This window comes from Danio rerio, chromosome 9 (assembly GCF_049306965.1).
Source record: "Danio rerio strain Tuebingen ecotype United States chromosome 9, GRCz12tu, whole genome shotgun sequence".
Taxonomy (NCBI): Eukaryota; Metazoa; Chordata; class Actinopteri; order Cypriniformes; family Danionidae; genus Danio; species Danio rerio.
Genome location: NC_133184.1, coordinates 34270001 through 34290587, shown reverse-complemented (window position 1 = coordinate 34290587; position 20587 = coordinate 34270001). Strand labels below are relative to the sequence as shown.

At 33.8% G+C, this 20587-nt stretch overlaps 1 protein-coding gene across 7 annotated transcripts in view; it reads left to right on the top strand.

Annotated features, from left to right (window-relative positions):
• satb2 (SATB homeobox 2) overlaps positions 1-20587 on the top strand; it is an 81215-nt gene that overhangs the window by 31602 nt on the left and 29026 nt on the right. For 5 of the 7 annotated variants that reach the window (XM_073912043.1, XM_073912044.1, XM_073912045.1 and 2 more), the window contains 2 exons: positions 1333-1548; positions 10160-10342. In XM_073912043.1, the coding sequence (XP_073768144.1) occupies positions 1333-1548; positions 10160-10342 (399 nt within the window). Of the gene's footprint in view, positions 1-1332; positions 1549-10159; positions 10343-17793; positions 17931-20587 lie in introns of those variants that run through there. The other 2 variants (NM_001128532.1, XM_073912046.1) reach the window with 2 other exon arrangements.

Here is a 20587-nt window from a genome sequence, read left to right as displayed (position 1 = left end):
TGCTCTTAAAGTGTTTTTTCTCCCTCCCACCCGCTTATTAAACTTTTGAAAAGAATTCAGACACTTGATTTCTGGACCCGCATTAGCTTTTTAATCACGCAGAGGCTAATGTTTTTAATTTATTATTCATTTTGAGAATTTAGATCCAGCTTGTAATTCTCTTTGGACTTTTTTATGTTCCATGATGATGTTTTTCACGTCAAAGCCAGAAAAATGATGGATATTTTCTGCATAACCACTGTGAGGAAAATAGCAGAGAGAATGAATTGAATTGAAAATATTGAATCTATCTATCTATCTATTTATCTATCTATCTATCTATCTATCTATCTATCTATCTATCTATCTGTCTGTCTGTCTGTCTGTCTGTCTGTCTGTCTGTCTGTCTGTCTGTCTGTCTGTCTGTCTGTCTGTCTGTCTGTCTGTCTGTCTAACCGTCTATCCATCCATCCATCCATCCATCCATCCAACTAACCCTCTGCATTTAGGAAGTGATATGCAAATCAAAGCGCTCCAGTTGAGAGTATGTTCCAAAGTCTTTAACGTTTGGCTTGGACTCAATGCTCAGTCTGGCACTGACTCTGATGGACATTACCAATATTAAAGGTTTGGCTTGCAAACAAAGACCTCTTGACAGTATCCCAGTGGAGCTCCCAGTCGCTCAGATGAATGTGTTCAGACATCCATGTGCTTAAAAAAAACACACTCATGCATTCAATTTATAACTCAATTGATAAACATATTTCAAGCATCTTTGCTTTCAACATTTTTTATAGAAGTTTAGCATTCTGGCAACACATTCGCTTATAAGTGTTCATCTCCATCAGTTTACATTCCCATAGACGCTGGAGCAGAACGAGACGCTGGATCTCTGCTGAACTGTTTGCTGATTGTGTTGATAAGATGGCAGCGTCTTAAACATTTCACTGTATTTTAGGACAGAGTTTGATGTCCATGTATTGTTGTCTGTGTCTTTGTGTGTAAAGATTAGTAATAGCACTGTAAAAATATGTCTATGTATTTTATTACATTTATTTAAAAAAAAAATTCATGGTTTTACTTTTAATTAAGAATAATAACCCTGATTTGTGGAGTACTTTCTAGCATTATTTCATGCAGTAGTTTTAATTTACATTTTGCTTAATTTAGGCTGCTCAGAATTGATTGACTGATTTAATTGAATGGGTTTTATTTTTGATTGACTGATTTGATTGATCAAGTGATTTTTTTTATTTTAATTAATTATTTTTATTATTGCACATTTGATTTATGATGTACAATTGTTGCATTGATATTGGCTGTGTTTTCATAAGCTTTTTCACTCTTTTTCAGGTCCTTATCCTCTGGCTGGTGTTCCCCCTGTAGTGTGGAGGGGGATGGAGCGTGGTGGAGGAGAGAGTCCTCGACTGCGGGACAGTCCCGAGCGACGTGGGAGCAGCAGCCCTGATATCGGCTGCCCTCCACAAAAGCTGGGCCGTCTAGAGCTCAACGGCAGCCCCACTGGTCACCGCAGTCGTCACAACGGGGCCCCACAAAGACCTCTTAGCGGTAAGACAATCAAAAACAATCCTACTGTACAGATTATACAGCATCTTGTACATCATCTGAAACATGCTGCAACTTTCATTTCAAAGCAAAATACATAATTGCACAAAGCATGTACACATTGTTGATCAAGGGAGACACTATGAGTATTTGTGGCACATTCCCTACACGTCATTAGAATAAATTCATATACTCTAGGCTTGACGTTTAGGATTGTTTATAATAATTTGCATTCTGAGATTTTTAGCATTACATTTGAAGGATCTGTTGTGGAGTGAGTAACTAATAAATAGAAAGTGCATGTAGCTGTGTTTCTAGTCAAATCATTGCAACAGCAAGAAATAGTTAGGATGAAAGTCAAAATATGCTTGCTTTAAAGTTATTCATGGACATAGATGGATCTATTATCATTGTTAATTACGCTATTTTGCTTCAGAGGTAATTAAAACTTTATGTAATTTTGGTTCTCTTGTAAATTGTACACCTATGAATCCCATACATTAGTAGAAAACAATAAAATGGGTTCAAAGAATTTAATTTCACATAAAAACACCACTGTATATTTTTAAAACAGTTGCTTGTTTTTAATTAATTAATTAATTAATTAATTAATTAATTTATTTATTTATTTATTTGTTTGTTTGTTTGTTTGTTTGTTTTAATAAATGATGTGGTACATTCCTACCATGTCGTTAGATTTGGTTTTACTTTGAATATATTTTCATGTACTTTAGGCTTGATGTTTATAATTGTTTATGATAATTTGCATTCTGCAAAATGTATCATTACATTTAAAGGATTTGTTGTAGAGTGAGGGGAAATTACAGTTTTTCTCAGTGGCTTTTGGTGCACTATTTCCATTTACACAACAGTTAATGCATTTCTCAAAACAATTAGTACAAACTGCAAAAACTACTTGATAACCTGCAAAATCATGTCACTTGCTCAAAATGTATAGCTCATTCCTCAAAAGCAAGTTTTCATGTCAATAATAGTGTTAGTGTCATCAAGATGAAAAGTCCTGACACCATTGTTTATGAACAAGATAGTCGAATGGCTTTGTCATGTTTTCATTATGACAGTTTACTTTGTACATTTTTTTTCCAAAACAATAACGTCAGATTTTGGTGACACTTCCTGAAAATGCTCGAGACAGCACTATTTACTATTTGCACAGCCATTTGAAAACTACAGTAAAGTTAGAGATCACTGCATTTAGTGAGGTATCTGAGTACAAGACTTTGAACATGTATGTTTCACATTTTTACTGCATTTGCTCTTTGCAATTCATATTTATTCACAGCATTGTGCAAAAGAATAAATACACCTTTATTTACAACAAACATACACTTAATTTGGGTAGATCTGTGCACTACTGTAAACAATATTGCAGTACATATTGGAACTGAACCTACAACATACACAAGTCTGTAAATCATTTATGAAATTGTTCAATTTAGAAGACATTTTCAGAGAAAAAAGGTTAAAACTTTTATAAAATTTGACAACTAGTTCAACCTTTTTGTATTTAAGGACTCAAGTTATGAAATGAGGACTATTAGTTTTATATGGAATGACTATTCAGCATTCACAAGTTTAGTTCATTTTGACTGACATGACATAAGCAAATGATAATGTTATAAAACAGCAGAGAGTTGTATGAAAGCAATTGATGCATGTCCAAAAGCATTTGCAATTTGTTGGAAGGAATGAGAAACTGCTACTGTGATGTGCTCAAATGACTTAATTGTTTTGAGAAATGCATGAACTGTTGTGCAAATGTAAATAGTGTTGTGAGAAATGCACCAAAGCGGCGGAGAAAAACTGTAATTACATTTGTTGTGTTTGCTAACATTTTTTAGCCCATTGGTAGCACATTTACATCATTTCTGAATGAAATTTGACATGTATACCAAATGCGATTTTTTTGTGTTTTTTTCTTCTCAACTAAACAGTTTTGACTCTGTGCAACTTATAGTCATGCGCAACAGAAAATACATAATTCAAACCTTTTTAACTTTTATTAATGGTAAGCTGGCGAAATGTATACATTTGACAGAAGCTTTTATCCAAAGCATCTTATATGGCATTTATATGACATACACATCTTAGCAGTTTTTGCCTTGTCTGAGGATCAAACCCACAGCCTTAGCATTGGCGCCATGAGCTGTAGTAAATAATTGTAATAATAGCAGGCAAATTTCACACTCGTGTCTCCCACATTAGCACTACTTCAACAATTATAATGCTTTTTAATTCATGAGAGTATTCGTTATAAAATAAAAAATGAGCACAATTTAGCCTGCTTCTCAATTTTAAAAGAGCCATCTACAGAGCGTGATGCAGATCGGTTAGATCCCATACACCGCTGTAGATCAGCTCCCAGGAGCTACTATAGTATCAGTGAATTAAGTAGTGCTGTATAAACCTGATTTATTCCCCTTGGTCAGTTATTGACTGCTGTAACATTTGTGTGTGTCTGAAAGAGGGTCATATTGATTACAGTGATGCTAACGAATTGCCACCTACTGTACATTGATGTGGCACAGCTGTGATTATTGATTGGCTTTTAAATATGTTTTTGCGCACAGGAAGTTGGCACATATGGTGGAAAAGAACTTTTTTATTCCAGCATCAATATTTTACAAAAAAGTCAAACATGATAAGCATTTTAATTTCAAAGAAAAGGCAAAGTTATTAGGACCACATTATCAACAAATATTTATTTGTTTCTGCTTTTTATTATTTGAAAAAGCATCGCAAAAACCTGTCTGCTAAATTGTCTTGTATAAATAAAATTGTTATAAAATTGATATTATAAAACAGGGGTTACCAACCCAGTTCCTGGAGAGCTTCCTTCTTGCAGATTTCAGTCCCAACCCTGATCAAACACACCTGAACCAATTAATAGTACCTAAAGCAGCACTTGATAATTACAAACAGGTGTGTTTGGTCAGGGTTGCAACTGAAATGTGCCGGAAGGTAGCTCTCTAGGAACAGGGTTGGTGACCCCTGTTATAAAATATGTAAATTGTATATTACATACAGTATGTATGTATATATATATATGTATATATATATATATATATATATATATATATATATATATATATATATATATATATATATATATATATATGTATATATATATATATATATATATATATATATATATATATATATATATATATATATATATATATATATATATATATATATATACAGTTGAAGTCAGATTTATTAGAATTATAAGCACGCCTTCTTAGCACCATGTTTTTTTCACCAATTTCTGTTTGATGGAGAGAAGATTTTTTCAACACATTTCTAAACATAATAGTTTTAGTAACCCATTTCTTATAACTGATTTATTTTATCTTTGTCATGATGACAGTAAATAATATTTGACTAGATATTTTTCAAGACACTTTTGTACAATTTAAAGTAACATTTAAAGGCTTAACTAGGCTAATGTGGTTAACTAGGCAGGATAGGACAATTAGGCAAGTTATTGTGTAATGATGGTTTGTTCTGTAGGAAAATATATAGCTTAAAGGGGCTTATAATTTTTTACTTTAAAATGTTTCTTTTTATTTATTTAAAACTGCTTTTATTCTAGCCGAAATAAAACAAATAAGACTTTCTCCAGAAGAAAAAATATTATCAGACGTACTCTGAAAATTTCCTTGCTCTGCTAAACATAATTTGGGAAATATTTTAAAAAGAAAAATATTTCAAAGGGGATTTAATAATTCTGATTTCAATTGTATGCTTAGCACTGTGTATGTGTGTGTGTGCGTGCGTATATAGATCTTTTTTAATTATATTATTATAAAGATAAATATTTTAAAATATGATTGTAAGTATTAGTAATTGTAGAATATTAATAAATTATACATTTTTTAAATTAAATACATTTTATTCAGCAAAGACTGTTGCAAAAGAACAATGTTCCTTAAGTAATAGTTTTGTACCTTTGTAAAAGTTGTACCTCATATGATACAGAAAGACCTCTTATAATACTGTTCTGTGCCTTGAACTAAAATTATGGTACACAATTGCTCTCATATAAAAGGTACAAAAGTGTTGATCAACTCCTTCTTTATTACAATATCTGTGAAAATAAATATTACTAGAAAGGCAAAGTGATTTTATAAATAATTTCCATATTACATCAAGAATCACTATTTAAAAGCATATGTTTGAACACACTTATAAACATTCATTTTTAGATTCTATAATACAAAACAACTGGAAAAACTTAAAACTATACAGTAGGTATTGTAAACTAAACATTTAAGGCATTTTAAGTAAATGTTTTTGACACTGTTGAGGTACAAAGTATCTTGTCAATGTGGTGGTACCTTTATGCATCAGATTTGTACTTTGATGAAGGTACAAGATTGTATCTGCAGGTTTTCAAAACCAAAGGTACATTTTGGTTTCTGATGGTACAAATCATGTCCTTAAAGGTACAAACTGCAATGGTACAAATGTGTTTCTTTGTTTTAAAGTACAATTTTGTCTCATAAAAAGGTGCTTCCCCAGTGACAAGGGTTTGTACCTTCTTTGGTACAACATTGTACCATTCTGCAGGATACTGATGTTACTGCTTTATATGTCGCAGAAAGTTTGTAAAAATAAAAGTGTTGCCAGATTTTTGAACTCTAATTTACATGACTATCCCAGAAAGCACAGTTTGAAAATACTAAAATATCAATTAAAGTCACTTTGTTCAATTTTCTACATCAAATGTTAGGTCTAAAAGTTAGGAAATATTAAGGTTTCACTATATAATTTAATAGAATAAGTATAAACAAAAATACAAAAATTTAAATAAAACACCCAAGCTACAGACAATTTGCCAAAATAAACACTCAGATTTTTTTATAGTCAAGTTAAAGACCTACATAAAGTTATGTGTGAAGTTCTAATAATAAAGCAGTCACCAACTTTCCCTTCGGAAATCAGTTTGTGTTCAACAACACACAACTTGAAGTGTTATATTATATCGTCACTCACACTATATGATCTCTAATGTTATGCACTGAACCAAAATGTCATCAGGGTCAAGCTGTAATTCACCTTGACAGCTAGCACTGTGTGTAGCCAATCATATCAGACATAGATTAGATATTTTTTAAGGGCCAAGACCTTAACAATGCATACTGTGTGTTTGTTCATGATCGTATGAGTATCATTTACACCTCTGAAGCCAATTGGATTTGACTGAATATCTATGTCAATAAACTCTTTTACTGAGAATTGTCTGGAACAGGTAGAGTGGGAAAGTAGCCGGGCTCTCGTTTTACTAATCAGTATTTCTTTTTTTCAGTTGTCCAGCTAAAGTATATCACAACGAATTTACTTGTGAAGACATTTGTACTGATTTTAGAAAATGTAATTAAACTTGAATTAAAACGTCATGCAAATATGTACAGGTATAGTTTCTGCACTGCTAGCGTCACCTAGAGGACTAACAAAACTTCATGCACATTTAAATTGAATCATTTATCAAACAATTTCATCTAAAATACTTTATAAATGATCAGAACAGTAGTAGCATTTTAACCAGCAAAAGACATAATAATAATAATAATAATCTTAAAAATAATAATATTCATAATATTAATAATAAAAAAATAGTAAATTTTGCAAAGTTTGTGTTATTTAGGTGTGCAGCTTGATACTAAAAACCTGCATCCAGAAAGAAGGAGCTGAAACTCTGAATGTAGGTGATGAGCAGCATCACTTAAAACTGAAATTGTAATTCTCTTTAGCTGCCTGGTGTACACAGTCTTCAGATTGGCTAGTGACACCCCATTTATCATCATTATTATTATTATTATCATCATTATTATTATTATTATTATTATTATTATTATTATTATTATTATTATTATTATTATTATTATTATTATTATTATCTGGAGCTCAACAGTAGCCCCACATTATCTAATTTCATGCTATTTTACATTTTGCAATTGTATGTCTCAAACTAATTATACATAAACTTTGTAGGGAATGAACAATAATCTGGGTAATATTGATATAAGTAATAAAAAAAAATACCCATCCAGAAAGATTTAATACAAATGTTCTGAAGGTAGAATAAAAAATAAAAAAATAATACTAATATGCATTCAAGATTTATTTTATGAAGTTTATTATTATTATTATTATTATTATTATTATTATTATTATTATTATTGTTCTTGTTGTTGTTGTTATTTTTGTGGTTGTTGTTATCTGAAGCTCAACACCAGCCCCATGTAATCTAATTACATGCTATTTTACATTTGCAATTGAATATCTCAAGCTAATTATATATCAATTTTGTAGGCAATGAACAATAAACTGGGTTATATTGATAGACATAATAAAAAAATACCCATCCAGATAGTTTTTAATACAAAGTTTTGAAGGAAAGATCCGCTGTGTAAAACATGCTGAATAAGTTGGCGGTTCATTCCGCTGTGGCGACCCCAGATTAATAATAGGGCTAAGCTGAAAAGAAAATGAATGAATGAATGTTTATAATGTATTATTATTATTATTATTATTATTATTATTATTATTATTATTATCTAACAGTTTTGCTTCTCAATTGAATTTGAGTATATTTCTTTCTGCCAAACAACAAACATGCTCATTTCAAATGTTTAGTAAACACTACATCTGCATTTCCACTTTAATTATTGTAATTTTATTAAACATCACACTTTTATATACTGTACTATAAAGTAGTATTTCATTATTATGGTAACAGTTTATCCTACAACTAGCATAAATAATACAAATAAATGACATGCATACATTCAGTATTCATGTGCAAGTCTAGAATATGGGGTTGATGCATATTACAACACAAAATTAAACAGACACAAACTGATACAGGGCAATTAAACACTCACACACACTAAAATGATGTAGACAGAGACTTGCTATTATCTTACGTTGAAACCTTGCTCAAACAGAGTACAGGGATGAGCCCATGGGAGCAAGTCAAGGAGAGAGAGAGAGGGAGAGGGACTGCTGGGAGCTGCTGTGTGTTGACAGTTATATTTCCCTGTTGGGGGAAATTCACTTACTTGAATTGGCACTGGCCCCTGGCCTGTAATTCACTCCATAAGAGCATTCTGAAATGGAAGCCAGGGTGATTAATGGAAAGGAAATAGAAATATAGGAATTGACTGATTAAACCAAGGGGCTCTGGGAGCACCGCGCAAATGTATATGTATTTGTATGGCCGTGTGTGCGTGTGTGTGCGTGTATAAATTAGGAGAGGGAGTTTTGTACTACTCCACTTTTATTAGTACAACTGGGATTTTGCCTAATGCTTTCAGCCTATAATTTCAGTGGGGTATTAATTAATAGTCCAGAAGGCTTTTGAGCACTTCACGGAAATTGAAAAGGCCAGCACAGATACTGTGGGTTAAGTTAGGCCTGGATTAAAGGGATAGCTCACCCAAAAATGAAAAATCCCTCACTATTTACTCATACTCAAGCACTTCTAAACTTTAATGAAATTTCTGAATGTTAAACACAAAAGAAGATATTCTGAAGAATGTTGGAAAATAGTTCCCATCAAAATCCACCAATGGCTGCTTTTTCCAACATTCTTTAGTATATCTTCCTTTGTGTTCATAAAAACTAATATGACTTTTTGGGTGTACTATCCCTTTAACCACAGGAAGCTTGGGTGGGATGTGTGTGTGTGTGTTTTTTTCAGGCGTCATTAGGTATCTCGTACTATTTCTCAACAAACCGTGAATGACTATGCATCTCAACATCCCATTAAAACACGGGAACTCTGTACCCACTGAATCACTTGCCAACATATTTGACAGGTTAATCATAAACATTTTTAACTAAAATGTTAACAAAGTCAACACTACTAAAATAATGTGTTAAGTTACAGCGCAATGAGCCATAACCTCAAACACACTGAAGTCGAAAAAAGTTTGCATATCCGTTGCAGGCTTGTGCAACTAATTTTATTAAGTGACCCTGCCGTTAGCACGCAGGCCGTTGACTTGAGGAGATATCAGCTCAGCTGCCCTGACAAAGCTGAGGGAGGCATCATAAAAAATGATAATTTTAATGGAGTGTATTGGAGCTGGTTTGATGGCTGGTTTGATAAACAATCTGGACGGTTCGTCCATGTTGACTATTTGCATGGGCTGTGAAACCTGGGACAAACCATTGACCCTGGCCAGCTTATTCACATGCAAATGATGATCCTATTAATCATTAATGAGTTCTAATGAACAGGCTTTTCTGGTGAACAGCACGTGGCAGCTTATACAAATAATGCTACGCTTGATTTAGAAATCAGCTGTGAGAGAGATTTTTAGGTTTTTTTCTATAATTTTTGTACTGAATATATATTAATGGAGTGACTGGGGATATTTCATCAGGAGTAAGTCAATCTGCCCACTGGGAGTAAATGAACAAATCTAGGAAAGTAAAATTTACTTTTAGGTGAATTACATCAATGACTTTTTCTAAAATATTTGTGTATTGTGTACATACTGTATATCTTTTCCAGCAGATATTAATACATTTTTGGTCTTCTCTGTTAGCTAATGATTTCCATCTTCGTGCTCTCTTGCAGGTTTGATGATTCCTGTCTTCTGCGTGGTGGAGCAGATGGATGGAGGGATGATTTCCGATGGAGAGAGCCGAGAGGAACATGCTGAGTTTGTGCTGGTCAGGAAGGACATCCTCTTCACTCAACTGGTGGAGACTGCTCTCCTCGCCCTCGGCTACTCTCACAGTTCTGCAGCCCAGGCTCATGGTGAGTTCAACACTGCCCTCACATTTACTCACACCTGCATTTTCAGGTTAAAAAAACATGCAACTTCACATTACATTTACACCGTGATGATTCAGAAGTTTTATGAGGAACTTTTAAATTGTATTTTGATTTAATTTTAAATCTGTCTGCACATTCCTAAAGCAAAAAAAACATGATATAATATGGTTATAGTTGTATAAATGATTTAAAAATGATAATATTTAATAATGTCTTCATCTTCAATATTTAATAAATAATATAATCCTGCGATGTGACTATTGTGGATACACACATTGTGATATCGATGCTCAAACAATAAATTGTGCAGTCCTAATTAGAATGATTCATATTTTTTAGAACTAAATCTGTACTGTTACTGTTATAGTTATTGTGCTTGGTGTGAATGGGCCTTTAGACAGTATACAGAACACACTGCACACACAGTATGCAAAAAGCAATACAGTGGCACTCCATTCCCGTCCAGCTTGGAGCTAATGTAGAGGCAGCCTTTGCTAGAGGAGGGTTGTCTGTGGAGATGTTGACAGGAGGATATACTGTTTTGGGCTTATGTGTCTGAGAACACTGAGGAGGAAGGACATTTGTTCTACATAACCGAATCACAGACAGTCTGAAAATCTCATTAAACGAGAACAAAGGAAATAGCGAGGCAAAGAATGCGGTACTTTCACGTCACCGAAAGATGCGTGTGAACTGTATTTGTGTGTATGTGGTAACTTTGTGGGAATGCATATTTGTGTCTGCTCGAGGTCTTTGTACTCGCATAGTGTGCGTCCATTTGCTGTGTGTGTTTGTGTGTGTATAGGGAGAATGTTTATGAGAATGTGGGCCAAGGAAGCAATATAATGCTGCACTTTATTGTTGTACACATGATTGTCATCTCCCAGAAGATCCAGAGTTTACTTGTACTTTGTAAAATATGAAGACAATTTAAAACAGTCATTACTTCATGTTGATCCATGGTAACAAAAGACATCACAATTTACTTCATAGGTTCACCATTTGGCATTTGGCGGTTGTGTTCACAGGTCACTTTCTGTACTGTACATCTGGTCGGATTTGATGGAGGGATATTATAGTGAATAAAAATGTAAGCGATAGATGTAAAATAAAATAAGGTGCACTTATAAACTTTACTTTAGCTAGCTGCTAGTATCTTTAGTAACTTTTACTTTAGTAGTTATTTATAAGCTTTACTTTAGCTAGTTGCTTGTAAAATCTTTTTTATTTTATTTAAGTTACAAAAAGTCACCAAAACTAAAGTAAATTCTAAATAAAATAAATGTTATTATGCTTTTGAAATATATAATTAGACCTTACTACTCGATCAGTTTTATTTGATTTTTTTTTTTTTAAGTTTAAATATGACTTTTGTTGACATTTTTAGTAGTTTGAAACAGTTAATTACTGTATAAAATGTGAGTAATGAGCTGTCAGTTCTTGATTTGTTATTGCATAGATTTATATTAGGGGTGTCAAAATTAATTGTTTCTTTAGTGCCCTGTGATGCAGACGTGGACAATTCAGTATTTTATATGTGCTATGTCACGGAACATACAGAAAAAATACATATATGAATACTCTAAATAAATGTTAATGAAAACATTAAACATATTTATTTGATGCTGCAGCATTTTTGCAAGTGTTTTAAAAACTAATTTTGAAAAAAAAACTTTAAAAAAAACTTTAAGGCCACATTTAAAAGCCTGCATTTAAAAGATAATTTAAGTCAATAAAATGTTAGCTATATACAGTATGTTTTTGTAGTGATTTTAGTTTTTAAAATTAAATACTGCGTGGTTGTGTTTGTGTGTGACTGCAGCTTGTTATTCATCAAGAATAATGCAAAATGAGCATCCTTTCTTTTTTATAGTAACAAAAACAGAAAAAAAACATGAGTCACTCGTAGGTCAACAGCACGTCTTTAAATTCACCCTAAGCGCCCTTTAGCGATTCCTTTGAAGAGCCAAAAACAGGATGAATATGTTACCCACACAGCAACTCCTTAAGCCATTCGTGTAGCCTCCAAAAATACTGTTATGTGCTATAAAATTAAACAAGTATGCAAATTGATAGAAGCGGCATTACGATTGCAAAGGCAAAAACAAAACAAAAAAATAGTCCTGTCTGGCCCACACAATGGCGCCACATCTTTGAGGAAGTCCCAGACACCGAAACATGAGAGGTCACCTCTACACGGTCACAAAAAAATATCAAAAACACACAGAGGAGGACAGGACAGGACCATTTAGACTCAATATAGCCCACACACCATCACAGCCATCAGAAGAGGCCAAATACTAAAAGAAACATGAAACATACGCTCACACACACTAACAACATTGTCTCATTACGAAAAACTGCACTGACTTCAGTTTATTCCTAAAACGAGCGACAGAACGAGGGAGAGAGAACTCTCCTCTCAAATGAATACTTTTTGTTTTTAAAGCAAGCGTTTATGTTAAATGAATAATTTCTGGCCTAAATTATACATTTTTTCCTCTGCGGTTCACAACCAAAATTACACAGAGTCCCATCTATTTTCTCCCTGTTTGAATTGTGTCCTGCATAGCTCTCTCGTAGTGGTATATTTAAGCTCCTCTCCCAGCACCGCTGCCTTTCTTTAATTAGCCTGACCAGTAATTAACTGGGAGATATTGTTTATTTCAATTATAAGGGTCTGAGTACTTTTATAGAATCATATGGACAGACCTGTACTTTAAGGCTTCAGACAATTAACAGTGGTGACGGATTACAGCACGAGCGCATTGTTGTTCTGCCACGTTTGACATGCAGCCACTGCCGGTCGAACTAGGGCAGTTTGATCAAAATACGCACTGCTGCCTGATAAAAACAGAAAAGTCTCTTCACATTTTTTGAGCAATGACAGTTAACTCTTATTAAGTATTGTGAGGATGATGTAATGAATATTTGCCTTACTTTATGGGAGAGTCACCCAAAAATGTTCTGACATCATCTACCTTGTGTTGTTCCAAATCGGCATGCTCTTTTTCCATGGAGAATTTAGTAGCATAATCAAAGCAGATTGCAAAACAACAAAAAAGCAGCACTGAAGTAAACGCTGCATCTTAGTAAAACCTGAGGGTGAGTTAATAATTTCTTTGCTTTTGGGTGAACTATTCTGTAGCGTTTGAGTATTATGTGCATTTGAAAGATCTTAGTTCATTTTGATTTTTATGACTAAAGCAGGTAAGCTTTCCATCTGCTATATGACACACCAAACAGCCAATCAGAAGCAAGACCGTTTCAGCATTGTTGTTGCTAGGGGTCTTCACCTCTATATCTGACAGCCATGAATTCCCCACACAAACATTCACACTGTGGTAAAACCTTTTAAAAATAAGTTAAATTTATCCATATTTTTAATTCTTGCTTATAGAATCCATATGCTTATCACCTTGCTTAAATCAGTGCCAAACCTATATTATTATTGGTATATGATGTAATATTACTGCATATTATCACAATAAACTGTAATATTTAAAAAGTTCACAGATTCTGTCTGGCCTTGTAGATGTAGATATGTTTTTAGAAGCTTTGTGATTCACCAGAATTATGTCGCAAAAGGTCAGCTTTTCACACATTCATTTATTCATTCATTTTCGTCCTCTTATCCGGGGCCAGGTCGCAGGGGCAGCAGTCTTAGGAGAGAACCCCTGACTTCCCTCTCCCCAAAAACTTCCTCTAGAGGGTTTTCCAGACCAGCCGAGAGACATAGTCTCTCCAGCATGTTCTGGGTCTTCCCCGAGGCCTCCTCTCAGTCGGACATGCCTGGAACACATCCCTAGGTAGAGCGTCCAGGAGGCATCTGAAACACCTGAGCGACTGGCCTGAGCCACCTCACCTCAACTTCTCTCGATGTGGAGGAGCAGCGGCTCTACTCCGAGCTCTTCCCAGGTGACATAGCTCCTCACCCTATCTATAAGGGTGCGCCCTGCCACTCTGCGCAGAAAACTCGTTTCGGCCACTTGTATAACCATACTGTAGGTAAGAGTAGGAACATAAATTGACCGGTAAATCGAGAGCGTTACCTTTCCCCTCTGCTCCTTCTTTACCACAACAGATTAGTACATCGACCGCATTACTGCTGCCGCTGCACCAATCCACCTGTCAATCTCATGTTCTATTCTTCCCTCACTCATGAACACAACCCCAACATACTTGAACTCTTCCCCCTGGGGGAAGGACTTTTCTTCAACCTGGAGATGGCAAACCACCTTTTTACAGTGGAGCACTATGGCTTCGGACTTGGAGGTGCTGATTTTCATCCAGCAAGCTGCCCCAATGCATGCTGAAGGTTCATGTTTGTTAAAGCCAGCAGAACAACATGGGCTAGAGGGGGTCGCTGTTCACACAGTTGAAATAAAACACTTTAAAATGAATAGTTCACCCAAAAGTTTCAATTCTGACATATTTTTTTCTGTCTGTCAGTCATGCATTTATTTCTTCTTTTTAAAATAATTTAAAAACTTTTGTTGCACAGTTTGTCATATCTTTGAAATGACAACAGAATTGTTTTTACATTTTTGGGTGATTACTGTAAACTAGCCGAGTTTGTTCGAGAGAACATTTTCAGACTGTGTGTGAGGTTGAGTATGTGTGTGCGAGTGTGGATGGATGGATACACATAAGCTTTAGCCAAGCCACCAGCCGACCACATGAAAGCCCAGCACTGGGAGGAGGAATTTTAATGTGGCAATGGGAACAATGGTTTGTACTGGGGGAGGAAAATGACAAGGAACAGAGTCTTTCCAAGTTAAAAATGATTCATTAATGACATTACCACAGTCTCTGTATGATGCTAACTCATACTGTAAATAGGAATACATTTAACCGCCTTTTTATTGGAACAGAGCTCTTGGCTTTATTCAGACTGCTTGCAGTGAGCTGTCTGTTCAGCGCTGAACATGCGAATGGAGTAAACTCACTGACATTCCACCTACACCTAATTCAATTAATTCAAATATATTAAGAGCCTCTCAGTTCAGTTCTAATTGAAGCTACTGCTCAAAGTGGGAAGCATCTGAGGACTCAAGATGTTTGTGGTGAGCATATATTCAGCATTGCACAGTGAGACAAAACAGTGAAACGTTTCTCAAAATCAAAGCAAAAGCAGTAATGTAAACACAGTCTAGAAGAAGGAGGACAGATCTGAAGGGGGGTGTGGCACAATCACACAAATTGTCTTCATCTGTCTGAATTGCCTCTCAATTCTCTGTCTAGGGAATACATGTTACAAATACCTTAAAACAGAAAAAAAGAGTCCTGGAAATCAGTGAATAGAAGTTCACTGTAAATACTAGAGTCAGCATCAGGGTTGAGACCTTTTGATGTGGTTTTCAAAAGCCCTGATGTACCGGAGGGCACCCAAAATAATCTGAAATAAAGTAATATCTTTCAAGATTTGACACAATGTTTTCATTAAATATTGTATGCAATATTTCAATTCTCTCTAATAATACAATGCATCAAATAGCATGAATAAAAGTAGTGAACAGTAACCAGTCACAGTAATCCATACTATTTATTCTTGTCGAGTACTGTTTTTCGCCTGATTTCACAGTATTTAAATATTCTAAGCATTCGCTTGCACTTGACAGCAAAATAAATGTAAAAAAAAAACACTGATGGTGTACACTGAGGCTATTTTTGTCTTTTTATGTGCGTACCATTTAGTGTTTAAAGCATTTTTGCATGACAAAAACAGCATCTGTTAAAATGTTCACACTGTTCCTGAAACATACAAGAATGATAAAACTGCTCAATTATAATCTGCATGTATAGACTGTTCTTATATAAACATATTTAATTCTATTTAAAGGGATAGTTCACCCAAAAGTTTTAATTCTGCCATCATTTACTCACCCTTCATTCACCTATTTAAGTTCCTTTCTTCTGTTGAACACAAAAGAAGATATTTTGAAATGCTGGTAAATGGCACTCATTGAATTTCTTTTTTTCTACTATAGAAGTTGATGTGTCCCAGCATTTTTTCAAAATATCTTCTTTTCTTTTCAGCAGAAGAAAGACAATCTTAAAGGTTTGAAACCACATGAGGGGGAATAAATGATGAGGTAATTTTAGTTTTTGAATAAACCATTCCTTTAAGGACAAAAATTCTAAATATTTCCAAGTTTAAGTCATTATTCTTTGCCATTGTCCTTCAAAATGTAACACTATAATGACTGCACACTATGAATCATTTATTAAGCACTAGCAAATAGTTAATTTATCATTTGTTATGCATTACCTCTACATTAATAGACATTAGTAAGCAATTTATAACTACAGTTACAAATGCTGTGTTGGTGACTTAAGCACATATAATGTGTGTAATGATTGTATTGTCATACCTAGTTAATGATTAATTTTTCACTACTAAATTAAATATTGCATTATTTACAAACCAGTTATTTAGGAGATGTTGGTGATTTTTAAGATCATTTAGTGTAAGTAAATGATTAATAAATTATTCAAATTAACATTGAAATATCTTATTATTCAGGCACATAACAGTTACTCTGTATGTTAATAAATGCTTTATTATATTAAGTATATTATAATGCACTAACTTCATGCATTTCCATGACCTAATCTAAAGTGAGGACTATTTATGCTTTGTAAATTCTTTATAAATGACAATTGATGTGTTTACTTGTGCTGTCTTTTACTAATATTTAGATTTGTTTGATAATCAGAGACATTCATACCTGTAGCAAATTCAGACTTCAACCAGCAAGTTTTTTTATATACCAGAAATGACACAGGCCTCTCCCAAGAGATAATAAAACTATGTACTAGAGACATCATTGTAGAAAAACAAATATATATATACAGTTGAAGTCAGAATTATTTGCCTCAATTATATGTCTCAAATGATCTTTAACAGATTCAGGAAATTTTCACAGTATGAATAATTTTTTTTGTCTAATAGTTTTTTCTTCTTCTGGAGAAACACTTTTTTGTTTTTTGTTTTCGGCTAGACTAAAATAAGTTTTTTATTTTTTGAAAAACATTTTATGGTCAAAATCATTAGCCCCTTTTTTTATAATAGTCTACCGAACAAACTATCATTATACAAGAACTTGCCTTATTACCCTGACCTGCCTAGTTAACCTAATTAACCTAGTTAAGCCTTTAAATGTCACTTTAAGCCATTTAGAAGTGTCTTCTATATATATATCGATTGTATATATTGACATATAATTGTCATTTTACATTATAGTTAAGAACAAATTTAAAGTCATTAATTCATTTCTAACTCAATGAAGACTATTTTATTATCTAGCACCAAAGGCCTCACAAATCCATCCGCCTAGATTCTGACACTGATAAGCTCCTACACGAAGAGTAATCAGCCAATAGGGGAAGAAAACAGTGGAACGGGTCACACAGAATGTCTTGTTATCTCTAGTCAAAACACAAACACTGGACTAAAAGAAACATTGGAGGCCTTGCTAATTTGTAAAAGCAGTTTCTGTCCAAAACTAACTCGTTCAATCAGGCTTTAGTGGCAGCAGTGGCATAGAAATACAGTGTCTGGATGAAGGTAAGTGATCCATTGGCATGTCTGTGTGTGATTGAGCAGCTGGAGCTCTTCAGATGACACAAACAGCCTGAAGCACAAAAAAAAAAAAAAAAAATTTTACAAAGAGAGAGGAGAGCTGGGCAATGTCTGGGTCTCATTTAGTGGATAGTAATGTGATTAGCATTGTTTAGTTTTCACAGCTTCAGTCGGTCCCTCTTAAGACCATGGGAAATAGTTTTGTTTGAGAGTTTGTGTGTGGATGTGTTTTGTATCTATTCGTGGCACACTCTTATTGTTGTTGTTTTTAGTTTTTGGTCATGTTCATGTCCTGCAGTCGGATGTGTTGAATATATACATTTGCACAAGGGATGTGCGCTGGCTGCACATGCTCACGAGAAGTGCGTGTTGAAATGTGTTTACGGACGTGTGCAGTGTTTGGAAGATGGTTAATAATGCAATGAGCGCAGGGTCCAGTTTACATGTTCTGCGCATCTTGACAATGATTGCGACATCTGGAAATAAATAGAGCGGAGGGCATAATAGATTCAGCTAATTCATTTTTAATAGCACAGTGTGGTTCTTGGAAAAAAAAAATTACCACCCTCAGTAGATGCCACTGCCAGTGTTTATTCTGACCTTGATCTGCAAGCTTATTTAACTTGAGTATAATTTAAAGTGCCCCTATTGTGCACTTTCTAATATTACCTGTCATGCAGTAATACAACTGTTTGTGAATATGTAATGTCTGCAAAGTTTTAAACTACACAACAAATAATAATGATACATTTTTTTTTTTTAGAGATGAACCATCAGCAATACAGTTTTTCATTAGTTTTTTAACATCAGTTTTTCTTTAATTACCTGGAAAGCGCTAGGCTATGCCAGCATGTCTTTTGCACATTCACAAAGTCTCATATTATAATGATTGAAGCTTCAAGTTAAATCTGTAACTTACTGAGCTTTTTTTTTTTGTGAGAATTTGCAAGAACACAGAATTTAAAATGCGCTCAACACATATTTTGAGTAGTAACTAATGTAAATGCTTCTGTTTTATATTTATTTTTTTTTCATTAAAACAGAAAGGAGTGTGATTGGCTGTTATTCTCAGAACTTAGTCCTTAGTTCAAATCATGCTTCTACACTGTAAACCGTAATAAGTTAAGACTGCTCAAATGATTTGAGGAAAGTAATTTCCTCAGTTCGTTTTTAGTAATGGAAAATTGACAACTTAATTAAGTTGATCAAATGTGGTGTCTTCACTGTAAAACCCAACAGTCAACTTTATCAACTGAAACGAGTGTAGTTAACTCAAAATTGACTGAAAGTTTATTCTACTCATTTGAAAGGAGTTTGGAATTCAGTGTTGAAGGTAATGAGTCAATTAAATACCTCATTACTTCAACTTAAAGAGTAAGTTCACAGTACTCATATAGATTAGTTTTTTAACTCAAATGGTTTGTTACAATCAGTTTCCTCAAATGGTTTGAGTTACCTTAACTTTTGGGGTTTTACAATGTAATTACTGATAATTTAAATGTTTAAGTACAGATAAAAAATGGTTTATGGACTAAACTTAAAAAATTTTCAGCTTGTATATTCTTTACATACTCCCAGAGTCATTGATATTTAGCCGCACCATGTCGGTGTTTTATAACATCTAATTTTTACAAGGTGGGTGGTTAGCCCAATGCTTAACCCCCAACCTGTAGGACCAGGACATACACACATACACTATATGGACAAATTAGCTTACTAAATTCCCCAATCATCTTGCTGTGAGGCAACAGCGCTAGCCACTTTACCACTGTGTCACCCCTGCATGTATATCAATTGTAAAATTGTAAAAAATTTTAAAAAATGTATATAAACGTTTAAATATCTACTTACTAATTAACTTTTCTCTTTCGTCAGATGGGTTCAGGTAGTGCCTCTGTCCTGCTGCGCTTCAGTAAAATTCAGCATCACAAGCAAAATGATCACCTTGTGTCATATAATATCAACCAATCCGCACAGTTATCAAGTACGAATTCCAAGTGCATCCAATAATCTTAAACAGAGACATGGTAAATCGTTTAAAGAAATTAAAATGTTAAGTTCAGAGAACTTTAAATATTAATTACAAGTTGTTGTTTTTTGCTGCCTAATGAGGTAGTTAAACACACCTGTTTAAATTTTGATGTCAAAACTTGGTATTTTAAGTAATGTCAGATAATATTAGATCAATTCTTTAGTAACGACAACAGCGGGGTTTACAGTGTAGTGGAGGTTAAGGTTAATCAAATAGTTCTCAACCCATAAGAGAATATTAGATCCAAGCCAAGTCCAGCCCAACCTAATGTCGTTTATATTCAAACCTGTCTTGGAAAAGTTAAACTTTTGTGGGATAATGTGCTGTGTTAAAAAAAAAATTATTTCAAATTAAAATAGTCCCGAAACAATGCTTAAATGTGTAAAAACAAATTTAAACATATTTGTGTATGATTGTATTTATTTATTTTCATATTATTGTATTCATTAATTATTGTATATTAGTATTATTTATAAAATATTTATCAAAGGCAGCAACACCAAAGCTCCAAAAATACAAATTTATTAAATTAAAAAGGTTGACACAAAGTGTGTACTGTTTGAGCCCCTCGCCTCTTCATCAGACAGTCATTATTAGTATTGTTTATTAA